The 26009-nt window shown below is 35.1% G+C and overlaps 1 protein-coding gene across 1 annotated transcript; it reads right to left on the bottom strand.

Moving 5' to 3' along the window:
• Positions 1-3428: 3428 nt before the first annotated feature.
• On the bottom strand, positions 3429-6001 carry LOC131037371 (9-cis-epoxycarotenoid dioxygenase NCED3, chloroplastic). The gene has a single exon (XM_057969494.2). The coding sequence runs from the start codon at positions 5591-5593 to the stop codon at positions 3770-3772; it is 1824 nt and encodes a 607-aa protein (XP_057825477.1). The 5' UTR covers positions 5594-6001; the 3' UTR covers positions 3429-3769.
• Positions 6002-26009: the final 20008 nt, after the last annotated feature.

The raw sequence follows: 26009 nt of genomic DNA, 5'->3' as shown, positions 1-26009 counted from the left end.
TGGCATAATTTCTATACAATAATAGATAGTGCAAAACTCTCCCATAAAATACCTTTAGGTTTAAAGAAATATTTATGAGAGTGGGAATGGAGTGAAGATTAAATAGTTGATTTTTGGATTTTTTGTCAAGAGATTAAATATATAACTTCCTAAATTAATGATAATGATCAAGATGATGAATTCAATAGGATATGGGAAGAGGTGTACCCAAGCTTATCGGGAAGTCTATTTGAAGAGGAAGTTGTTACTGTGCATTAGGAAAGAAGAATAGAGAGAGTACTTAAGCAATGACCAATCATCAGACCTCCACAAGAATAAGCAACCATAGTCCCTATAGCGACTCAAAGAGAATCCAAGAATTATCATTCAAAATCCTAGACAACTCCAAATTGCAAGTCCAGAGTTTGAGCATTATCCAATAGAAGAAATCCATGAAAATAATAAAAGAAGGTGAAGGGAAAACCCTAAATATTTCTTAGTCTCAAAACAAATGGTTGTTACTTCACAGACCCTCACGATTTTCATGGCATGGGTAAGATTCTCTCCCCCTCTTCCTTCTTTATCTCAGTCTTTGATTATTTCCCTATTGCTAGCATCCTCTTCAATATCTATGAATGTTCTTCCTACTACACAAGAATTGCCTCTAGTATCAATGTTTTTATTAACCATGACCATTCCAATGGTCCAAATACCTTTGATTTGCAATCCTATAATGCAAGTTTCTCCTTTTTGAGCTATTCATTCAATAACCACTTCAGTTGTGGTAAATAACCAAACATTTAAGCAAACCCCTAAATTTAAGCCTTCATTTGTTGCAATGATTTCTTTGGTGACATAATTCATGACGCCTCCACCATTTTCCCTATCAAGTCCTCCATTAACCCCATTGAATGTAATAGGTTCTCTAGGAGAAGCAATCGCATTACAATCCCACCATTTTTTCTAATAACTTTAAGCTTACTAAGGCTCACTTCTCCCATAGCTTAGGTGAAATCTCCAACTATCCAAATCCCTTTTGGTCTACCTTTTAACGCCCCATTCGCAGAATAGTATATTCTTTCCTCAACTCTATGGGATAAGTAATCACATGCATCTAAATTGTCTTGAGTGGACAGAATATTGAAAAGAAAAGAAAAAGGTGATGCACATCTCAAGGCTGGAGATTGTGTTTGATGAGGAGCACTGCACAATCCCGATTGCATCAAAAACACCTAATGCTACCAAGCTTGAAGGATAGATGCAACTAGAGGACTACATAGTACGTGCCAATGGAATTGGCATGATCTCAGTCCACCCACAAGATAAGGTTGAATTCATTGAAAAATTATAGGTGGTATCATATGGCTTCCTCGATCAAATTAAGCCAAAGCTAGGATAAATTAAAAAGAAAAGTGCGGATAATGAAATTAACTATTAAAAGGAAGGATGCAAGATCAGAGACAAAAGTTGGTTCAATTTATGTTTATTATATGCATTTTATTATTTAAATTTTGTGGAAGTTCTTACATAAGAAACTATATGTATAAACCTAATTTTACATAAAATTACATTATTCATCAATATATAGAAAACAAATTCATTATTACAATATTAAAAATTATATTATTTAGTCTACCTCCTTTCTAATATAAGTATTGAATATTAACTAACACACAACGATTTTTAATAATATCAAACATCAATATAATTACCTATTAGTATTAAAATATTAAAAAAATCACTTTTCATGAAAACTTTAAAGATGTTTAAATATTCACAAATATTTCCAACTTTTTTAGATTGGATATCTTGACCTTTAAAAAGATTTGTTAATAACTGAGAAAAAGGACAAGACTTGAGAAAATCTACTAGACAATTCTAAGTAGATATCTTATAGAACTTTTGTTGTTTATAAAGCTTTCTCAATTATAATTATTATGAAATGTGATATATTTGGGTTTGTTTATATGTAATGGAAGGAAACTTTGAAATTATTCAGATTTTTTTATTATAAAATAATACTTTTACACGCCAAATAGTTTCGACCATTACACAATAATTCACTTAAAAGATATTAAGAGTCATGATCAAGAAAAGCATTAAAAAATGAAAAGTTTTGAAGGCAAGATGATCACGTCGGAATTCCTTAATTGAAGGGCTTGAAAGAATTTTCGATTTTATACTTATCACTTAAATTGCATTGGCGAGCGTCCAAGTAATCTGTCGTTAGTGAAACATAATCATTTTACTTTGGAAGTGATGAGACTGCTGTGAAATGCTTTGCTTTTGGGGGAGGATTAAGTGGTATGATTACGCATAATAATCTCAGAGTCTCTGCCTTAATTATGGAGCAGGAGAATCTGTGGAGCAATTGTTCAGCACAGGGTTCTCTGGCTTTGGATTGTTGTACAGAAATGGACAAGGCAGATGGGGACCATGCATGTGCAAGTGGAGGGTTTATTTCTCTCATTCAAATCTTCGTTTGACAGTCCCATCTTTCACAGTGTTGGGAGATTTATATCTTTTTGTGAATATTCTCTTCTTGTTTAGACATGGTTATTTCCAACCTGATCAGCCGACTTTTGGTGACTGATTTGGATTCGTCTGTTTGATGGCGTAAGAAGAAAAAGCAGTATAGTATTCGATTGAATAACCATAAAATAACTAACTTTTTTACCTTTGATCGCCCTGGAAATCGCAATTACCGCCATTGGATCGATAGATATGAAGCTCTGCGTACAGATCGGCTTGAAAATGTTTTTAGGCAATCTCTTCGCCGCTTCGCACGGAGATCTGGTGTTTGAGGCTGGGGGAGCTCAAATTTCAGGATGAGATTTATTTCTAGGTAGTCTTGGAGTGCATATACAGCATGCGGTACAGAAATGTTGACAGGAAATTTGAGGATCTTTTGAGGAAAATTCTAATGTGATATTGTACTAAATGAAACCTGAAATTAGCATGTTCATTGATGGTAACGCATCGTAAGAATTTATTACCGTAAATTTGAGGATCTTTAAGCAAAATTCTGATGTGATCTTGAGCTAAATAAAACCTGCAATTAGCATGCTCATTGATCGTAAAGCGTCATAAGAATTTATTACCGTAAAGATCGGTTTTAAAATGCGTAAAGCACAATTCTCAGGATAAGATTTGGTTCCAGGGAGTCTTGCCGTGCCTATACACCATGTCGTACAGAAATTTTGACGGGAAATTTGAGGTTGTTTAGGGAAAATTTCGATGTGATGCCTATTGCACTAAATGAAACCTGCAAAATTTAACATTTTCATGTTCATTGATGGTAATGCATCATGACTAGTTGCTACGTAAGGCGGAAATTACAAGGGAAATTCTGTCATGAAATGCTAAAGTACCTACACACTCGTTTTCCCAGTCATTTAACGTCAGCTTCTGGCTCTACGAAATCTGAAGGGGTAGACATAATAAATTTACCATTTAGAGGCCGAAAAGATTTGTTCTGAAGATTTGAAATGAGAGTAATGGATAATTTGTTATGACGACAAACGTTGAAAGTTCCGTATTTAATATTGTGACAAAGCAGCAACTAAAATTTGTATGCATGCCTGAATTGTGAGAAAAAAGTCGTATATTTGTGGCAAAAGTTGAGATTCTGACACATTACAAGGTTTATAGTCTTTCACAGCAAAGAGATAAAGGAAGCCAGCTGAGCTGCAATATACAGCGGAAACCTATAGTAGCCGGGAGATCCCTTTCACAAGCGTGATGTATAGCGCTAAAAGGTAAGAATTTACAAGCAGAAGATGCAGCAGTACTATTTGGCGTGGAGCTTCTGATTGGCAAGGTCAGCAGAAGGCACGTACGTGGCGTGGAAGCCGTAAGGTACTCTGGAAGGAAGCTTGACGGATGCTACGGTCTCCAGGCTGGAAGAAGCTGCATCCAAAATCAACAGCTCAGAACTTAATGTCGCCTCGTCGTGGACGAAGGTAAGGATATAGCCGTCGTCTTCTGCAGCGCCTTGCTCTGTTGTGCGAGGTACGAAGAAAGGCTCTCCGCCATAACATCCCTCCTTGTACGTCATCCTCGCCACGATATTCTCGTTCGAGCTGCCCGGCGACTGTGATTGCAGATCCACTTTGGCGATGCCCGAAACCTTAGGCCACGGCTCCGCTATGGCCAGATACGCGTATCTTGTTTTTCTTCCCAGATGCCGCCGGTTCACCTGCCCAGCCTCCAGATTCAGGGACGCATAATCTCTTCTTCTGCACGATCCGGTCGCCGTATTGAGGCGTATTTCAGAGAGAATGCTTCTGAGAGATTCTTCGGACTCGTTGAAAACGCTGTCTGGCGGAGTCATGCAGGACCCGATCACAACAATCTCGTCGCTGTCTTCGTCTTCCCAGGCGTTCCAGAGATGGAAGCAAAAGCAGTCAGGCACCTCCACCCATTTGATCCGGCTCTCGTCGGAATCGTACTTGGGAAGCACGCCAAAGCGCGGGATCTTCGTTTTTTCATAAACGACCGGCGAGCCACCCAAGAAAAGCTGCCCGAGGCGGAACACGACCTGCTGATCCGGTACCACGACGTAGTTCTCGGTGATTGCAAAATCGTGCATCATCGTCGGCTCCTTGATGGAAATTGACACGTCGGGACCTTTGGTCCCGTCTGGACGGACGACAAAGTAGTTGAGATACGGCTTCTTCAGAACATTATAGCTCAGAGCAAAGAGCTCCCCCGTCTCCGGATCCACCTTCGGGTGTGCGATCATGGAGGATTTCAGCTGCCCGTCGAAATCAAACCGCCCGACGGTTTCCAGGTCTCCGTCGTCCCTGACATGCACAGCGTAGGGCAAATCATCTTCAGACATGGCGAGAAGCCGGCCGTTAAAGAAAACAAGACCTGCATTGGCCACTCCGATGCCGTTACTCGCGTCCACAAGCCCGAACAAAGCACGCGCATGAAACAAGAGCAGGCGTGCCAGTCCGGCATGCCCGTGGAGCTCGCCAATTGTCTTGGGGAAAACGGCCTGTCCCAACTTCTTCTCCTGATCAAACCGGTGCGTGCGAGTGTAACGGCAGCAGTAGCTGGCCATGCCATGCATGAGCCTCACGGCATGAATCATGCCGTCCCCGTCGAATAAATGATGTCCTCCGGAGGGCTCGAACTGGGGATTTGCGCCGTTTCGCACGTACAAGCCGTTCAGACACTGAGGAATTCGGCCCACCACTTCGAGGTCATGGTGAACGGGGTTCTCGCCAACGGGTGCAAAGTTGCCTGAGAGCTGAAGCTTCGGATCAGTGGTCTTGGTCCTAGGACGTTTCTTCTCCAGACCCGCAATCAAACTCCTCTCCACTGCTTCTAACGCCATTGCAGCCAGCCTCTGGAACGGATTCCACCCAGGCCCATCTTTATAACCTCTCCATTCTTTTGCATCAAGTGTAAGCCCAAGTTCCAGCGACTCAAATGCTTTCTTATAATTGGACTCTCTTCGCTGGACGGGAGGCTTAGCAGTAAGACGCCCACAAATTTTGCCCAAGCTAAACTTCTTACAAGCAACTACTGACCTATTATCACTTGCAGGCCGCGCATTGAATTGCAGAGGGAAACTTCTAGTGGTGTTACTTGCTAGAGCAGCCATTCTGAGCACTCACTTACAGAGGGAATTCGGAATTCCGAACTATTTGCTATATATCAGCTTGAGAAAGAGCATGCAAATTGAGTGTTATCAACTTGTTTTGGATAGAACAAAAGGAGTCGGAAACCTGGGGTAAAGAGTAGGATGAGGCGGCAATTTATAGAGGCGTAAAGCAAAGAGGGAGGTAATGAAAGGGAAATCGACCGCCAGTGATTAGGCACTAAGTGGTACTGGTCGAGTAGCTAGAACAGTAAACCATGGGGAACGGAATGCGACGTTTTAAATGTAGATTCAAACACAAATCGCCTTTTTTTCCGCTCCATTTAGGTTCCGATTGAGAGGCTCTACTCCCTACTGTAGTGCCCGTATTTTTCCCTCCCTCCCGTGAGCGCTAAATATCCTAAAATTATTGAAACGCCAACCAAAAATCTGTGAAAGTTTCAAACGGACTGATTGACCTTATCGACATTTTTTACATCGCCAATGGAGGCATCTGACAGCAGTACAAAACGCGTCGGTAATTTGGGTAATATTGACTAAGAGAATAATTTTAAAGTTCTTTACCTAACTCTGCCATTCCCAAAAGGAAAAAAGCAGGGACCGCTGGACCTCAGCAGAAAGCAGAAAGCAGAAAACAAATGTAATTTGCAGCAGAGTCACATCCATAACCGCCCGCTACACGAAGGGCCCGCTTAAATCTACTTTTAGCAATTTCCTAGCTTCCTCTGGGTAGGAAAAACGTGGACATCTCTCTCTACATTGTACAGATCACATCTTCTACATTGTTACGCAACGGAGTTATACATTTCCACAAGCAATATTCCGTACATTTTAATTTTTTTCCTCTTTTTGCATTAACAAAAGTCCCCACCAGCACAGCCGTCGCCCCAGTATTTCCAATGGAGGCGAGAAATTTTTTGCAATTTGCAATTCTTGGCGTGACCAACCTAAATTATATACGGATCATTAGCGTGCTGTCTCCAATTCAACCCAATGTTTGGTTAAGTAGCATTTTGGTGGAAATATCTACTTCTATAAATATAGAAACATTGCACCCATGTTAATGCATGCACTCTGCTCCCTTGCTTCATTATTTGCGTGATAATGCAAGTACATGTGTCTCTTTGTTAAGGATTATCCTCTTATATATCGTATATTTCTAGAGGTAAAAAAGGTGTATATTCATTTTGGCCTCCATGTTTTGTACATATGATGTCATTTTAATTATTTTGGTACATTTAGTGATCTAAGATTTAATTTATCACTGTGATTAGGTTTCTCTAAGACAAACAATCTTAGAAACTGACTTTATTTGTTTCCGGATGGGTGTCAAAGTTTCATATTCATACAACTAGCATGGCATATAAAGACATCATCTTAGATCATTTTTCAAAAGAACAAGCATTATGAAATGCATGTTACAATTAAGTATTGAAACATTCTCTTCCTTTCTTAAACATAGGTACAATCAATCAATCTTGTACATTAGTGAAAGATCGACTTCCTTTTAGCAATTGACATTAACTATGGACACATTTACACATGATCCAGCATAAAACATCAATCAGCTTAGACCAATAATCAACAATCAATATAGTATCAACTATTGCCACCTAGACATGGGCATTCCTAGCCTACCTCATTTATTCTCTTTATCATTCATTACTTTTAATTCAATTTTGGGTGTTGATTGAGGCATAGGAAGAAATTTAATACATTTGCATGCTTTAGCTTTGAAATCCCTATGGTGCTCCTTAACACCACCCCCACTTTTCTTTACTTTATATATCAATACGCAAACACTTATTATAGGTTTTGAGGACCTTTCTCTACTTTAGACAAGATTTTATGTGTTCAAAACATGATCACAATTTTTAGATAGGATCCAGTTTTGGAAATTTGTTCACACTATTGCTCTTATGTTCAAAAGTTCAAAAACTAACTCGTATTGCCTTTTATTTTCATATCTATTCATCAACTCTTTGTCATAGTGTATCATCAATTAAAATTTATCTCAAGATATGTAAAAATCCTTATTGTCCTATTTTTATTTTGACACATATCTATTTATACTATCACTTAACTTACATTAATCTCTTTATTGAATTCAAAACACACACACAATTAATGTCATTTAAAGATTTAGTTAATTATCTATTAACCTTCTAAGTATTTATAAAAACAATTTATATACTTTCAATATTATATGAAAATTATAACATAATTTAAAACCAACGTTACATCTATAATATAGATATTTAAAATATTTTATACTTTATAAAATTATTTAGAAAATTCAATATTTTAAATTGGACAAACTTATGAAAGGTTGGAGTTCAATTAGTCAACCATAATTGTTGAGAATGATGACATGTTCCTTGAATATGCCATCAACCAACATTCAATTTTTCTAAAGGTGCAACTAGGTAAGTTTAACCCCTAAACAATTTTGATAGATTAGACCCCTACTACAAATAATTTCATCAAAAGACTACTTCTAATTTAGATGTATACACCTTTATTATATTACAATCTATTATATAAAACAAAAGTACTAATATTGTATAGCTCAATCATTCTTGTAAAAGAATTGAATAAACTTTAAAAATTATATTAAATAATTATTTTCAGTTTTTAAATTATATTTCACAATTCACTAAATATAAAATAGTAATTTTCTATTATATTCAATTAAAACTATTAATTAAACCATCATAAAAACAAATCCTATAATCGAAAAACATAATGAATCCTTAAAATCTTATTAAATCAAAGCTACCATGGTTATTATTGGACTAGTGAATGGCAACTTTTCTTTAATGGTCCTTTTCTCATTATAGTTGTGAAGCGTATATGATAATGAAACCGACTTTTAACAATAAACAATTATTTAATTAAATAAAGCTATACAAGTATGAAATTTAATTAGCTTACATATTTTCTTTATTGTTTAAACTATGTTGATTTATTTAAATATTATATTTTTTAAATTAGAAAAATTTAAATTTAAATTATTATCAATTAAAAGTTAATAGTAAAAAATATTTAAAAAGTGAGTTAATAATTATGTTAAGTCATTATAAAATATTTTATAGGTAATTTAAATAATGTATAATGAGAAAATATTAATGAAAATATAATAAAAATTCTCAAGAAAACTAATCAAATATGATTAAAATTATAAATTAAATTTATATCCAAAATATTACAGTTGTCTTTAAATTTTTTAACATTTATTTTATTTTATATTATAATTATATATGTATATGTATATGTGTGTGTGGCTTCTACTCATTTCTTTTGGGAATATTACAGTTTTGCTTTTTCTTTAAGTATATATATCTAGGTGGGTAGAATTTTAAAGCTAGAATTGATGTTAATCATTTATATCTTGTGGGCTCTCATAGAATTTATGAAATTTTATTTATTAATTATGTAATATTTTATTTGGTAAATATATATGAGAGAAACCATCAAAATCGTAATTTATTAATAAAAAATAATGCATACATTAATATTTAAAAATAAATCAATATTTAAAAATTTATTGTTATAATATTTTTCAAAATTATGCTTATATTTTAAACATAGCCTACTTCTATTGATGAAGGGAGATAATAAAGAAAAAATTCAAGGAAAGAAAATGCAAATATTTGATCTTGTTAAGTAGGTGTAGGGATTAGATTTATGCTACATAACTTTTAAAGAAATAGTATACTCATGTGACCAAATTATAATAGTATTGATTATAATGAAATAATATATAATAAAATTAGATGAATAGAGGATACATGAAGAGAACGGAAAGAGGAATAACAAAGAAACATAAAATTAGATATTGTAAAGAAAAAAAAATGATGGTGATATTGGAATGTCTAGTGGGAAGTATGTAAGAAAGCCTATTTTTATGCTACTTCTTTGGTTGATTTTAGAAAGAGCTTAGAGATACCTCTAGCTAAGGATTTTTTCTTTAGGTGGCTAAGAATATTGGCCTCTCTTGCATCCTTTGGAAGATTTGTTTAGAAATAAATGGAGTAATCTTTCATGTTAAAAATCTTGTGGCTCATCACCTTTGGCGAAGGATTTTGGGTATGGTTAAGAGACCATTCTTGCAAGGTGCAAAATGTCCATCCCCCTTGATCTTGGGGAGATTAAGGTGATCAAGAGGTTAGGCTTGTTCAAGAATGGACCAAGGCCTTCCTTGGCTTAGTGGAGGCACAATCCCTTAAAGAGGACCAAAGGGAGGGCAGGTAGATTCCACCCCTTATAGATGTCTTCAAGATTAACCCATTTGGATCACCTTGAGGAAATCAAGGACATGTTGGGATTGGAGGAGTTGGGAGAGATAGTATTGGTTTTGTTATTTTCTTCTTTTCTATCTATAAGGATCAACAAACCAAAAATCTTATGCAAGCCCTTTCTCTCCTTGTTACCATTGGTAGGGGTTGTTCTCTGGGTTGTCATAGGATTATATGCGAGACTCTCAAATTTTGGTGAATTTGTTGAATTGGCAGTTGATCGTGATGGTTCAATACATTCTTTGATCACACATGTTCTTCATTAGACTATGCTTCCTTTTCCCACATCCCAGGGGAATGGAACAAGGTGGTTGGCTTCATGGCTAAATGGGAGTCAAAGCATTTGGATGAATGGAATATTAGGGATTGGGAGCATCTTCCTTTGGAGTGCTCCCAAAAGTTGGAGGAATTGACTAGGGAGGATATACATTTTTAGTGGTTGAGGATTTTTCCTCTTTGGAGGCTTTTCTTCCTCTCTATTCTAGTGTTTTGTTGGGATGTTCTTCTAGGCATTGGTGGGGCTAGAGTTTGACTGATTTGTTGTATTACTATTGTTTTGTTTATTGAATAAATTTTTACCCCTTTGATTAAAATAAGTCCACAAAACTCTTAAGATTATACAATGTAGTTCATTCCTATTACAACTTTAAGACAAGTAATTATTATTTTTATATGATAGATACATTTACTGAAAACGCTTGAAACATTCAAACTATGTGTCATTTTTCTAATGTAAAGAATTGTCACACTTTAAAATTTATCAAATATTCTTGACTAAGTTAGGTTGGATGGGAAATTATTTTTAATATTTTTCAAATTTAATATTAAAAATTAATAGATAATTATTTAGTTATGAACAATTCACAAAAATGTGTCGCATTGGCTATGCCTCATTTACTTATATTCAAAGTTAGTTATATTAAATAAGTGTTTTAATTTGTTACATTACTTAAATTTATTTTTTAGCATTTTCATTATCACTTAAAATATTTTTTGACCCATCATAATTGTGTGCTCACCTAAATAATTAACACTTTTTAATGATATATTTAAACTAGTAATACTCTATATATGTTAGTCATCTAACATAGTCAATACTATCACAAACAAAATACATTATTTAAACTATATCACAATTTCACTTTATTGTTATACAATTTTAAAAAACTTTTATACAATTTATGTTTGACAAAAGTATTTAATATAACCTTTTTAAACATGAAAATTATATTTAATTTAAATTTATTCAATTTAGCATTTATAAATATTCTACAATAAAATTTCTAGATAATATAATCAATTAATATAAAAATATATTTTTATTACATATGATTAAAATAAATAAAATATTATAATTATAATAAAATATAATTAATATTATAATAACATTTATATAACATTATTAATAAACTTCAATAAAATACATCTCAACACATGCATAAAATAGTTTTCATGGAATTAGCCATCAATCACAATAAGCATCAACTACTTTATTATAAGTCAAACACATGTATGGACTAAATTTAAATAAAATGTCCATCAATTACATGGTATTAAACATCAAACTTTCAAGTCAAACATATGTATAAATAAATATAATTAAATTATATCAATTATGAATATATAGAATATCAACCATCAATTACACAATTGTCAATCAAAGCCTACCCACAAAGTTAACTCATATATTAATAAACAAATATATACAACAAGCACTAGGAAGTATGAGACATATAAATACACATCACCACACCAATGAGAATAATATTCTCCTTGGTATGATTTATACCACAATTCAATTAAGAAATATATGGTTTCATACAATTTGAGATTTTTAAATTAAATTATTTTAAGATTTTTTTTAAATTTTTTTTAATATATAATATAAATTATTATAATCTATACAATTTTGATCACTTACATTTTCAATTTAAATAATATCGAGAGATTAGAATTTTTAGAATTTAAATTCTCTAAGCTAAGATTTTATTTTACTTTTCGTACAATTGATGAAGTACCACAAGTACGATTATTCTTATTGTTGCCTCCATTATGCCTAACATTATCCTTACCACTTTATGAAATTGCCTCCACCATCTTTATCTACTCAACATCAATACTTCTATTAAGAAATAACATGATATTAGACTATTATAAAAAAGAATTTCAATTCTAATTGATATGAAACTCTTATAATCAACATATTAAACATACACAAACATAATCAACCCACACTTTTACTAAATATGATTAAAACAAACTATCAAAATCTAAACCTAAAATCAAAATCTAAACCTAAAATCCCTTATTAGAAAAATTATAACTTACCTGACTCCCTATCACCTTATCTACATACCAAATAATAAATACAATTAAAGAAATTAAAATAAATGCAACAATAAACATAATGTTGCCACTCAAATTTCTAATGATTATATTTTGGTTTTCTTGAATTAATATTTCACCACTCAAATTTCACAAGATTCCCGTAATATTCAATTAATAAGGAGAAAATTGTGAATGTAAAAGCCAGAAAGTGCCAAAAAAAAATTATACATACAAATTAATTAAAGGCAATAATAATAATAATAATAATAATAATAATAATACCACAATAATACGGTAAAAATTGTACAACGTGTTTACAATGTGAACGCGAAAATACGTACATGAGAAAAAAGGCACCGGGAAATAAATGTGCAAAACGATTATTTCCGGGGCGTCTTATCCGTGGTCTGTTTGTAATTTCTGATTTTACCGAATTAATAATAATAGCAGATATTTGACTGTAAGATTATACGAATTCCATGACAAAAATGCTAACGTGGCGTCATCCACAGGAAGGTTTGACGAAGCCGCCTAAACAAAAATGCAGTCTGAAAGCTAAACGGGTTTTCAACGGTAAAAACTACATTTTCAAAGCATTAAATAAAGGGGGCAAGGTCAAAGAAAAGGATGTCTAGTCGTTCATATCATATGGATGGATTTGGCACAAGAAATTAAATCATGGATGACATCTGCCATTAACACCACAACAATTAACTTCATGAACTGAATTGACTTGTTAAAATATCTCACCGTTCATGATCGTAACACCCAAAAGTAGAAGAATTTTGGATCACTCAAATATAAATCTGTTACAACTTTTTCATAACTTCTGGGAAGCTAGATTGAGTGACATTTTATTTTTCAGAATGAACACATAATATCAATCATGAATTGTTCCAACTCGTAAACGAGATAGTCTATGAAAGTTTTCAAGCATAATTTTGAAACAAAATTTGAAACACTGAGTCATTTTGGAGCACTAAATCACTTTGGCATGAACATCAACAAATAAATTCATAACATCAACGTAAATCATTCAAACTCCGAGTATAGCATCCTGTGAGAGCCCGTGAGCACACTAACCCAGCAAGGGTTTGGAACACAATCCGAAATACTAAGTCATTTCGGAGCACTAAATCACTTTGGCATGTACACCAACAAATGAATGGACAACATCAACGTGAATCAATTAAACAGTGGGTATAGCAACCCGTGACAGCCTGTGAGCACACCGACCCAACAAGGGTTTGGAACACTAAGTCATTTTGGAGCACTAAAACACTTTGGCATGTACACCAACAAATGAATGGACAACATTAATGTGAATTAGTTAAACTACAAGTATAGCAACTCATAAGAGCCCGCGAGCACACTAACCCAACAAGGGTTTGGAACACAATTTGGAACATTAAGTCATTTTGGAGCACTAAATCGCTTCGGCATGATCGTCAACAAATGAATGCACAACATCAACATGAATCATCTAGATTGTGAGTACACAACCTGTGAGAGCCTGCAAGCACACTAGCCTAGCAAGGGTTTGGAACACTAAATCATTTTGGAACAATGAATCATTTTAGAGCACTAAATCACTTTGGCATGTGAAATTTAACAAATGAATGCACAACATCAATGCAAATCATCCAAATTGTGAGTACACAACTCATGAGAGCCCACAAGCACACTAACCTAGCAGGGTTTTGGAGCACAATCTAGAACACTAAATGACTTTGCCACGAATGTCGACAAATTGCATGAGACCAATGTGAATCATCCGAATCCACAAGCATATCAGCTTGTGAGAGACTATGAGCACACTAACCCAACAAGGGTTTGGAACACAATATGGAACTCTAAGCCATTTTGGAGCAATAAATCACTTTTACATGAACATAAAGAAATGAATGCACAACATCAACATGGATAATTCGAACTTGCAAGCATAACAACTTGTGAGAGTTGACAACCACACTAACCCAACATGGGTTTGGGACACAATCTAGAACTGATAGCCATTTTGGAGCAATAAATTACTTTGGTGTGAACGTCAACATATGAACACACAACATCAACAAGAATCATTCCAACCCACTAGCACACTAATCTAACATAGGTTTGCCTAGAACTCTAAGCCATTTTGGAGCAATAAATCACTTTGGCACCCGTGATAGCCCGCAAGCACACTAACCCAACAAAGGTTTGGAACACAATCTAGAACTATAAGCCATTTTGGGGCAATAAATCACTTATGGCATTAGAGCAATAAATCACTTTGGCATGAATATCAACAAATGAATGTACACCATCAATTGAATTATCCAGACTTGCAAGTATAGTAGTCCGCGAGAGCATACAACCACACTAATCCAACATAGACATAAACTCAACAATATCAATGCTAAGATTCAAATCTGTGACCACATCAGATCAAAAGGAAAGGAAAGGGACTTTTATAGTTCACAATGCCAGCCATCTGTGTATGGGATTAAAGATGGGTTAGAGCAGTATGGGACTACCTCGTACTCCTTGTGGGAGGTACCTAACTGCACTACAAACAAAGCGTACATACCTTACCCCCTTGTGGGATTTGAACTTGTAACCTCTCTTTCAAGAGCACAAAAGCTCAAAAAGAGCACAAAAGATCACAATAGTCCAACAAAAGTTCGAACCTGGGTGACCACAACCACCTTTAACCATCCCATTATGAACTCACTCCATAAACATTATTTTATCATACCGTCATGACAATACAATTTTCATCTTCGCACGAGTTTCAGCTAAATGTTGAATCCAGTCAGGCAAATGCATAGATTCTTCCATTTGGCCCACCATGCATTCATATCTACTGGTTTGTGTTTCCAAAAACTGGAGAAGATAAATGACCAGCTAAAAGCGACCGATGAAAATTCGTGTGTGTTGAATGAAAATGGTTGGTCTCGGTGGAAAGAAGACAAAATGTTAGTCTTGTCTGTTGGAATAAAGACGGGAGAGTGAGTAAGATGAAAAGGATATTAGCAGCGCACTATATAGAGAGCAAAGGATTATTTGTATTAGTGTCAAATCGAGCAGAGGGACACAAATACCTTGTAACCGCCGTCTGTCTGCTTCGTCCCGGCAATACACTCACTTTGTCTTTGTCTCCGACACCCACTTCCTCAGGTGGGCGGTGCCAACGCCTTAAAGACTCCCCACACCTGCCCCACGCCTGGCCCAAAACTCATTACCACCAAAGTTCAATTAGATCAATTTTGCATATGTTTCTTGCATAAATCACCATCATGAGATGACAAATTTATGGACTTTGGTAAGATGGAGAGAGATAGATTATAATGGTGATAATTTTTGTGTATCTAGTAGTAATGGTATTGTGTGATGGTTCGATGGTGGTATGGTGATTCTTGTCACTAATGTTTGAATTTTTTTAGGGAGGTTATTGTATAGCATGATGGTTCAATTGTGGTATGGTGGTTCTTGTTTCCAATGTTCAAAACTTTTCAGGGATGTTATTGAATTGTGGCATTGCGATCTTGGAGTTCAAAACTCTTTTGGGATGTTATTGTATAGCTTGATGGTTCAATTGTGGTATTGTGATTCTTGTCACTAGAGTTCAAATATTTTATGGGCGTTATTGTATAGTGTGATGGTTCAATTGTGGCGTTGCGATCTTGGAGTTCAAAACTCTTTTGGGGTGTTATTATATAGCTTGATGATTCAATTGTGGGGTTGTGATTCTTATCACCAGAGTTCAAATCTTTTATGGGGTGTCATTGTATAGCGTGATGGTTCAATTGTGGTATTGTGATTTTTATAACCAAAGTTCGAATCTCTAATTGGGTGTGATTGTACAATGTGATGGTTTGGTTGTGGTATTGTGATTTTTGTCTCCAAAGTTCGGATCTCTTCTTGGGTGTTATCATATTTTGGGATGCTATTGTATAGCGTGATGGTTCAATTACAGTATTGTGATTTTTGTAACCAAAGTTCAAATCTTATTTTAGGGTGTTATTGTATAGTATGATGGTTCTATTATGGTAGTGTGATTTTTGTCACCAAATTTCAAATCATTTTTGGGGTGTAATTTTATAGCATGATGATTCAATTGTGATTCTTGTCACCAAAGTTCAATTTTTTGGGGGGTGTTATTAAATAGTGTGATGGTTCAATTGTGGTATTGTGATTTTTATCATCGAAGTTCAAATCTTTAATGTGGTGAGATTATATAGTGTAATGGTTCAGTTGTGGTATTGTGATTTTGTCTCCAAAGTTTGGATCTCTATTGACGTGTTATTGATAGTGTGATGGTTTAATTATCGTATTGTGATTCTTGTAACCAAAGTTCAAATCTTCTATAGGGTGTTATTGAATAGTGTCATGGTTTAGTAATAGGATATTATTGTATAGTGTGATGGTTTGGTCGTGGTATTGTGATTTTTGTTACCAAAGTTCAGATCTCTATTGGGGTATTATTGTATAGTGTGATGGTTCAAATGTGGTATTGCGATTCTTGTCACCAAAGTTTAAATCTTCTCTAAAGTGTTACTAAATAGTGTTATGGTTCAGTAATGGGGTGTTATTGTATGTGTGATGGTTCAATTGTGGTATCGTGATTCTTGTCACTAAAGTCCAAAAATTCTCTGTGGTGTTATCGAGTAGTGTTATGGTTCATAATGGAGAGTTATTGTATAGTATAATGGTTCAATTGTGATGTTATGAATTTTGTCACCAAAAATGAAATCTCTGCTAAGATGGTTCAATTATAATATTATGATTTTTGTCACTAAAGTTCGAATCTCTAAGAAAATATTATTAGTAAATGTTCATGTATAATAGTCAAAAGATTCCTAATTCTAATAAAAAATGTGCAAGAAATAAATAAACAACTTACTTTCATCTATCATAACCTAATTAAGTGCCTTCTACGAAAGAGCTTTAAATAGTGAGTAAGTAGCTTGTGTGATGTGTCCTAAAAAATCTTCCTGGTTAGGTTGGATCCGTTCAGTTCACGAAAGGGATGCGAGATTTATAGGCTACTTTCCCACTACTTTTTTCGTTTGGTAAGATCCAAATGATTTAACAGGTTAAGATAAATATATGTAAAAAATAGAACATTGGTCCGACAGGTCACAAACTGACAATGTGGAGGTGACACATAATTCCTTTCACATGATGCAGTCAATTTTTATATATTTTTTAAAATTTAAAAAAAAGCGTGCGAAAAACGTTCTTCTTTAACGACCTTGTTTTTTTTAATCATACGCTTTTGACCTCATTGACTTTCAAACACGCGTTAAATTTGATGGCGGTCAAATTTTTGTGAGCCAAAAAGTAAGGCGACACTTGTTTGATGCCTAGAGTGCTCTCTAGGGTTTAGGTCGTGGTGCATACGTTTTCTTTTTGGGCCCCCCTTTCATTTTGCTTTTTTGAAGTGTAAAACTAGGTATAGCCCCCTCTATTTATTTTCCTTCTAAATTTTAGTGAGTTGTTTTTTTATGGTTTCAAGTTCAAGGGAGGTTAATGGTTCAAAGTTGAAAGGTTCTTGATGTCTCTACCAAGGATCAAGTTTTGTTGAGTGCGAGATTTTGACATAAAAAGGGGTGAGGTTGATATCATGCCTAGAGTGAGTTTGGCAGAATGATATCCTTCAGTCCTTGACTCTTAATCGAAGACGTTCAACCTAAGGCTCATGCTCCCATACCAAGTAGTTAAATACAACTTTGTGGATGAAAAATCCTCCATCAAGAAAAACATTACAAGAAAAAATTCAATAGTTGAACATGTTCTAATAGTTATAACATTTGTTAACCTAATATCTAATGTTTTTAATAATATAGCATTAGTAGAAGTGACTAAAAAATTATTACTGTTGATCACGAGTACCAATAATTGAATGAAATGTATCATTTAGATCTTAAAAAGAACAAATGATGCAATGCCACATCAGCTCACCAATAAAACATGACTCAGTGCACATCTATTAGTCTAATTTGTTTTGGGCCTTTTTGGACACCTCCAACAAAAGCATGTTGATATGGCATCATATTTGATGATGGAAAATTGAAGTCTTAGTTATAAGCAAGGGATTTGCAAAGTAAGTTGTAAAAAATAAGGAATGATTTGAAATCACCACATAAGATTTTAAGAGGCATGAGGTTAAGGTGATCAACAATTGGGTCCTCTCTCCTAGTTGGTGTTAATGTTATTGGTTTGTTTCAAAACGTTTTTATAATGTAGGGGAAAGGACTTAGTAATTGAGCATGTTTTAGTAGTTGTGATAGAATTTGTTGATTTAATGCCCATTATTTTAATAGTTTAGTAATAGTACCTATGGCTTTAAACTTGCTAAAATTGATCATGAGTACTCATTTAAATATATTTTAGATATTAAAAAAAACACAAATCATGTGACACTCGATCAACATACCAATAAAGCATGAATTAATGTACAATTAGCAATATACCTTCTTTTTTTTTATCTTTTTAAAAACCTCAACAATAGCGTATTGATATGTCATCATATTTGATTATGTGGACCCACAAACTTGGATATAAGTAAGGGTGTTTCTAAGCAAGCTATTGTAAATAATTAAGAGTTATTTGAAATTGTCACAAATAATTTTGAGAGGTACAAAGTTAGGGTGTTCAATTACTAGGTCCTATTCCCCTTGTCTTATGAATCTCCCTTTGATTTTGTTTTGTCTACTCTAGAATTTGATGGTGCCTATAAATAGCTATAAAATTACTCTAATTAGTCATTTTGTTGGAAGGATTCCTTTTGAAAGCATGTTCTACAAATGGATTAACAAGGCTTGGCTCCTTCATAGGGTCTACCATTATATTACTCAAAAGCATACTAAAAGATTTTTTCATTTAGATTTGATAGTTTTACTCAAGTTGAAATCATTCCTAGGCATGGCCAATTAGTACAACCATAGTTTTTTATTAATTTTTTACCCTATAGCTAAGACCCCATGGTCTTTAATGAGAGGTTCTTGTGGGAACCCATTTGGCTTGAGTTCCCCAATCACCTTTACTTTATTAGACTCGTGTGAATCATATACAACCTCTCTAGGCCTATTATTTCTCTTGATTTCATCAAATTTATTGTAACTCATTTAAAAAAGAACACATGTTGAGATAGATCTTTCTAAAAAAAGGAGTTGATTGATATACAAGCTAGTCAAATGCATCACTCTAAATAATTTACCTGCCTCAATATTCCTAATGCTTATTATATGTGATGTGGGAGCACCCGGGCTCATGATAAGTCCTATATCAACCACAAATATTTTAGATTTTATTTTCAATTTTAGTTCATTTTTCTTGTGTTTTATTTAGTCTCTAGTTGTTACTTCAAGAGAATTTTTAGATGCAAATTGGTCAAGGGCATCACTTTATAGAAGAGCTTAATGCTTACTCATAGTGTTGATTTGATGAAGAATGGATGAAAATTAAGATTATGAGGATGTGATTTTTTGTTATACATTCAAATTTGTGGAACCTTGACATAGAACTAGATATTGTTAGAAATATGAGTTTGTGTGGTTGTCATTGATGCCAAACCTGGTTGTCCGGATGGGTTTTGGTCTAGATGTATCTTGTGTTGGTGAAAATATTTTGGTGTTAGTTGCAACAATATGAAGGAAAGATTTTTTAATGTCTCATTGATAGTTTGGTTTGGTTTTCTAGTTCATGGTTTGCAAATGTCAATTGTTACTACTTTTCTGATAGGAAGAGTGTCTATTAGACTAGTTCAGAAAGTCTTCAGTGGCCTCCGGATATGTTGCAATTTAGAGGACATTATTATATGGTTCTTACAATATTCTCAATATAATTTTCTTGTAGTCTTGGTGCTTTGCAAGTGAGTTATATTGATATGAGTGTGATATTTCAGCTATGTTGTGGTTTGGTGTGTCCGATTTGTTTATCTTATTTGGATCATGTTTTTGGTTCAAATATGCTTTGGATGACAAGTTGGAATATTGTTTTGGGTCTCACCTTGGTGTGTGGAGATCCACATGGGGTATTTTACATCAGGAGATATCTTTTTTGGCCAACTGTTTGACAAGCTTTAATGCCTATCTACACATTACATTTGGTGCTAATCTTAGAGGACGTGTTAGCATATACAAATCATTGGATTTGTCTTGGAAGGATGTTTTATGATGTATTTGGGTCCTCTCTTTCTCTAGGAGTGGATCGCCTTGAGTATTTTTGGTCCAAGTGGCTTATTTTGTGCAAGAATATTCATTCTATTTTGGCCAACCCTCAATTAGGTTTTTAATATTCTATCTCATATTTAAGGAGTGCAGATGGATGAGCTGAGTAGAAGAATGTGTGGAATGTATGTGAATTGATGAGAAACATATGTGAATGATATGCAAGAAAATTTGAGTTTGTGAATGTGCGAAAGTTAGATTGTGAAGAGGAAGACAGTGTGCAAAGACATGGACTGTGTTCAAAGATGTTTGCCATGATATTGGTCACTTGATTCTGTTGTTCAAGGAAAATTTAATGTTCAAGAGATAATTCTCATATCAATTCTCATATTTCTATGGTTGTTGTATGATAGTGAGTCTTCTAGAAACATTTGTGTATCTTGCCTTGAAGCAATGAACCTCAGTTGAACAAGTCCTTATTTTGTATCTAGCCAAAGGTTGTGCGCCTTAGTTTAGAAAGTCCATCAAGTGTTGTTTCTCCTTAGTAGTGAGCCTAAAACTTTGTAATCATTGTTATTAATATTGTGAGTTATATTCTCATCGTGGTTTTTCCCATTTTGGGTTTTTTTTACGTAAAATCTAGTGTTCATGGGTTGATGGTTAGCAAGTTTTTGAGTAGTGATTTGAATGGTTGAATATTATTTATAATTGATATGTTTTGAAGTTTTAGAATAATTCACCCCCCCTCTCAGTTCCATCTTGGGTTCAACAATTGGTATCAGAGCAAGGTTCCTCTTGGGAAAACTTAACCACTTGAGGTAGATCAGGAAAGGCACAGGAACTACATATTAAGGTTTTGTTGTTCAATGGCAAAAATTTTCCTTACTGGAAGGATATGATGTAATCTTATTTGGAGACTTTTCATAATAAAATCTGGGACAATGTCAAGTTCGGTTATAAACCTCCATAGAATGGACTTGAGACCCCAGATGCAGTCAGGAATCATGAGACCAATGTGAAAGCTAGAACGATATTATTTAGTTGCTTGAGTGATGCAGTATTTGAGAAAGTTAAGGGATTGAAAGAAGCTAAAGAGATTTGGAACAAATTGCATCAAGTTTATGAAGGATATCTAAAGACAAAGCAAGCTAGGTTGATGAATGTAAAATGAAATAATTTGACAATCTTAGAATGGTTGAAGATGAAGGTGTTGAGAAATACTTACACAAGGTGAACGATCTTGAATATTCTATTAGAGTGGTCAATGGTGTTGGAAAATTGGAGGAATTGATTATGTGTTGCATTGATGTTTTGTCATTGATGGAAACACTAGTTGTTCTGGTTGTTTACCTATTTCTGGTAGGTTCCAGTAGAGTAGTTGGATTATGATATTGATTTGGTATGGTCCAAGATGCTTTGGTTTTTGGAATTGGTTTGGATCTGTCATTCATTTTATTCAGATGTGTATCACAATCAGTTGATTTGGGATTCGATGACTTGTGAGCTATCATTTGTTCTAGTGATCCTTTTGGTCACCAGTAAGGGTTTTACTGGCAGAGCTTTGTTGAATATCTTTTGATGCACATGATAAGTGGTGTTGGTGCGGCTTCTATATGGCTTTCAAGATTTTGTTGGTTATATTTTTTGTTTTCCTGTTGATCAGTGGTGTTGCATTTAGGACCAGACCTAATGCTATCTTATTCTGCTAGGTTATGGACTGGTTTATGTAATGTATTGGTGGATGATACTGATGCATTACCGATTGGATTTATTGATTGGATTGTGTTGTTTTGGTCTTAGGCCGACTTGGTTTATCATTAAATTGCAAGTTTATGTGATGAATTTAATGTGTTATCTTTTAGGTGGCTGACCTAATTGTTTAGGTCCCAGGTTGGTATAAATATGATGTAGTATCTCTTTGTAGATCATGGGCATGGTTATGATATAGATTTTATGGGTTATGTGATTATCTATGTGCAAATAAGGTTGTAATCATATGCAGAGGTTTTGGTCGATCATAGGTGATCGAATTGGGTTGGTGAAAGAGGTTTAAGACCTCTAGTATTGAGTTTAACCGGAAGTGTACTAAGGCATAGGAGATGTTATTCTTGCAGTTTACTCTTCTTTCTGGATTAATTTTGTAGTCAGTGAGGCTCCTTTTGTGATGAGTAGTGCGCTTTAGGCTACTGGACTTCCTGCATGTGCATGCCCCTCTTTTTGTAATCACATACTTACTGCAGAAGTATTATCTGACTGTGGGTAGGCTTCCCACCGTGGTTTTTCCCTTTACCAGGTTTTCCATGTACAAATATTGGTGTTATCTTTTGTGGATGGTTGGTAAATGTTATGTGGCTTATATTTGTGCTTAACTGTTATATCTACTATTTCGATATTTGGTTTATGTATTCCAGTAATAAGGTTTTAATGCTTAAAGTTCTATATTCTGTTGACAACTGATTCATCCCCCCTCTCAGTTGTCCACAGGTTATCTGAGTTGTCTAACATTTGGTATCAGAGCTTGGTCCTCTCTATATAATTTTAACTGCTTGAGGAAGATCCGATGGCATCTAATAGTTCAAGTTCATCTGCAGTTGTTTTCTGAAGAGAAATTCCTAAGCTTGATGGAATAAATTATAGAGTATGGAAGATTCAGATGGAGACTGATCTTAGATGTCTTGGCAAAGAGATTTGGGAGATCACTGAGAAAGGATATACACCTCATAATATGGCATTTGGATATCCTCCCCCGATAGGCTTGGATAAGGATATTGAAAATGGTTGTAGAGCTAGAGAAGCCCTTTTGTGTGCACTTTCTGATCAACAAGTTATGGGACTAACTGACAAATCAACTGCAAAGGTTATATGGGATAAATTGGATACTCTGAATGAAGGTGACCCTACTATTAAAATTGATAAAATTGATGGTTATCGGGTGAGATATGAGAACCTGAAGATGGAAGAAGATGAAAGGATTACTGCTTTTATGGAGAGAGTTAATGAAATTGTCATGGGAATTCAGTGTTGTGGTGGATCTCTGAGCAAAGATAAAATAGTTTCTAAAGTATTGAGATCTTTTCCACTGACTTTTAAGATGAAGGATACTACAGTTAATGAGTTGAGAACAATGGAAAACACCTATGTTAATAGGGATACCTTGGTTGGGAAGTTATCTTCTTTTTAGCTTGAGGAATTTGGTCCTTTTGGAGTTATAAAATTTGGGCCTTCTTTTCATGCATCTACACCATCTACTGGCAAGAGTGATTGGAAAGACTTATATGCTAAGGCACTAGAGGAAATAAAGAAACAAGATGAAGAGTTTGCGCAACTTGAATCCCTATTTGCTAGAAGAGTACTTAAAGGTCTGGCAGGAAGTAAGTATGAAGGAAAACACCTTTTAAATGTTTTTCATGTAATAAGATAGGTCATTTTGCATCTAGATGTCTTGAAAGGAATTAAAGATTTGAAGAAAGAGCTAGAAGATCTTTTATCCCTAACTATGATTATTAGAACAAGCATAAGTACAGGAGGAACAAAGACAAATCATGCTACTATGCGGATGAGGAAGGTGTGACTGATTTTGATGAACTAGCACAAGATTCAGCTAGTGGATCCAACAATAGAAAGGAATGGGTATTTTTGGCTATCAAGGAAGATGATCTGGTTGTTAGACACAATGCACCACTGAGAGGGGGGTGAATCAATGGTTCTCAAACTTTTCCCTTTAGCTGTCCTATGTGAGTATACCAATTAATATATCTAACTAAATTCAGACTTATCGATTAGAAATGAGACTAATCACAAATGCACTCACACAAAGAGGACATCACGTAACACCAACATATACGAGGAAAACCCAAGATGGGAAAAACCTCAGTGAGAAATGTTGCTGGAGTCTATTGCTCCAATCCAACCTCACAATGAAACTCTCATTACAATATTTAGGGCACGAACCCAAGGAGCACCAACCCCTGATTTAGGGCACCAACCCAAGGAGATACAACCCCTGCACCGAGCTACAACTCAGTGATCTACAAAATATATCATCAAATACAAAAGTAATAACCTGTTACAAGTGAATCTTGCAACCACTGCATATAATCTCTCTACTAGTATCACCCCTTCTCTTCATTACTGGTTCTTTATTCTTCCTGTCACTCTGCCTCTCTTTAGCTTTCAGCTGGATCACTATCTTCTAACCTCTGCTACACTCTTTTGTTGCTGCCTTACCAGTTCTTTTCTACCGGTTACCCCTACTGTGTTTCTGCTATGTCGCTTCGCCTTTATCTTGTTCACTTTTCTCTTTCATTGCCGGTTCACTTCTTTTTCTTCTTCACCATTCAAAAGGCATTCATGCTAAAATACTTCTTTGCTTGTGACCTTGACCTTATCGATTAATACCCTCTCATCGGTTGCATCTCCAACACATATTTTATATGATCTTCAATGAAGTCACTTGTTGGATGGCTATTTTCTTCTCTTTCACATTCCACACCTCAACATATAATATGCAACTCCTTTTAGTTTTAGTCGCCATATATGTACCCAAGTTTTCCCGCCATGACCGATATTCAAATTACTGGTGCACTAAGGTTTCTTCACCAATTGCGAGGCATATCTGATTTGATCTGATCTCGTTCTACATGAAGATAGGCAACCTACAAGCATTCAGGCATTATCTACCATATCTTCTTCCTTCCAAGGCACATTTGCTAAACTTAGAAAACATAGACGGTTAGTCGAGAGGGCACAAGATCAATCACCATTAATGGTTCTACAAATTGCATCACCAACCTCATTCTACACCTGGACACTCTGCATCGATCGATGCATCCCATCAATCACCTCCATTCAATCTTCATCAATCCGCACACCTCTGCAACACCTCCCATGATTTGCGGTCTCTATAATTAATGTTGTCCAACTCTGCAACTACCTCATCATCATGAAACTTCACTGACCTTTGCAGGCTTTCCACTTCAACTCCACGTGGCATCCCTATCAGTATCCATCTTAGCTTACACCTATGTGTCAATTCAGACAAGATCACTGACCAATATCACACAATCGGTGTATTCTTCATACTATCGGTCCCTCTTTACCTACCGGTTAACCTTCTTGTCTTCTCCTTCCTTGTGTCAATGGATCTTGTCAGCTCGGCCATTAATCATGTCGGTCTTCAACAATACTCTTGGAGGACACATCATGTGCATCTTCATCAGACTAAGGCCACTTCACCTTTGTCTCTCTGTCCACTTGGTTGTATATCGGTATTCTCCTTGTTTACCAATTTGCATTTTTCTGCCTTCATACTGGTAGTGTGCATGATATCTTCATGCCAACTATCTCTATCCATTATGCATCTGTGGTAACACCACTTTCCATCTGCATACCAGTAACTCCATGTGTGCAACTGCAAAGCCTCATTTTTATTTGACTGGTTCTCATCTCAACTAGTTTGCCAAGAAGGCAAACTCACCATCTTAACTCTTCCTTCTCTGCCTTGGTAGCACATTGTCTTCTCTTGCTGATCCAGTGTGGGCACATTCACTGTCAACCATCTCATCATATGGTGACTGCATCTTTATCCGGTGGGAGTCCTATTGTTCTCCATCCACACAACATATCGGTGACCAGTAC

The sequence above is a fragment of the Cryptomeria japonica genome, chromosome 3, assembly GCF_030272615.1.
Source record: "Cryptomeria japonica chromosome 3, Sugi_1.0, whole genome shotgun sequence".
Classification (NCBI taxonomy): Eukaryota; Viridiplantae; Streptophyta; class Pinopsida; order Cupressales; family Cupressaceae; genus Cryptomeria; species Cryptomeria japonica.
Note: the sequence above shows the minus strand (reverse complement) of the source record. Positions and strands in the feature narration are given on the sequence as shown.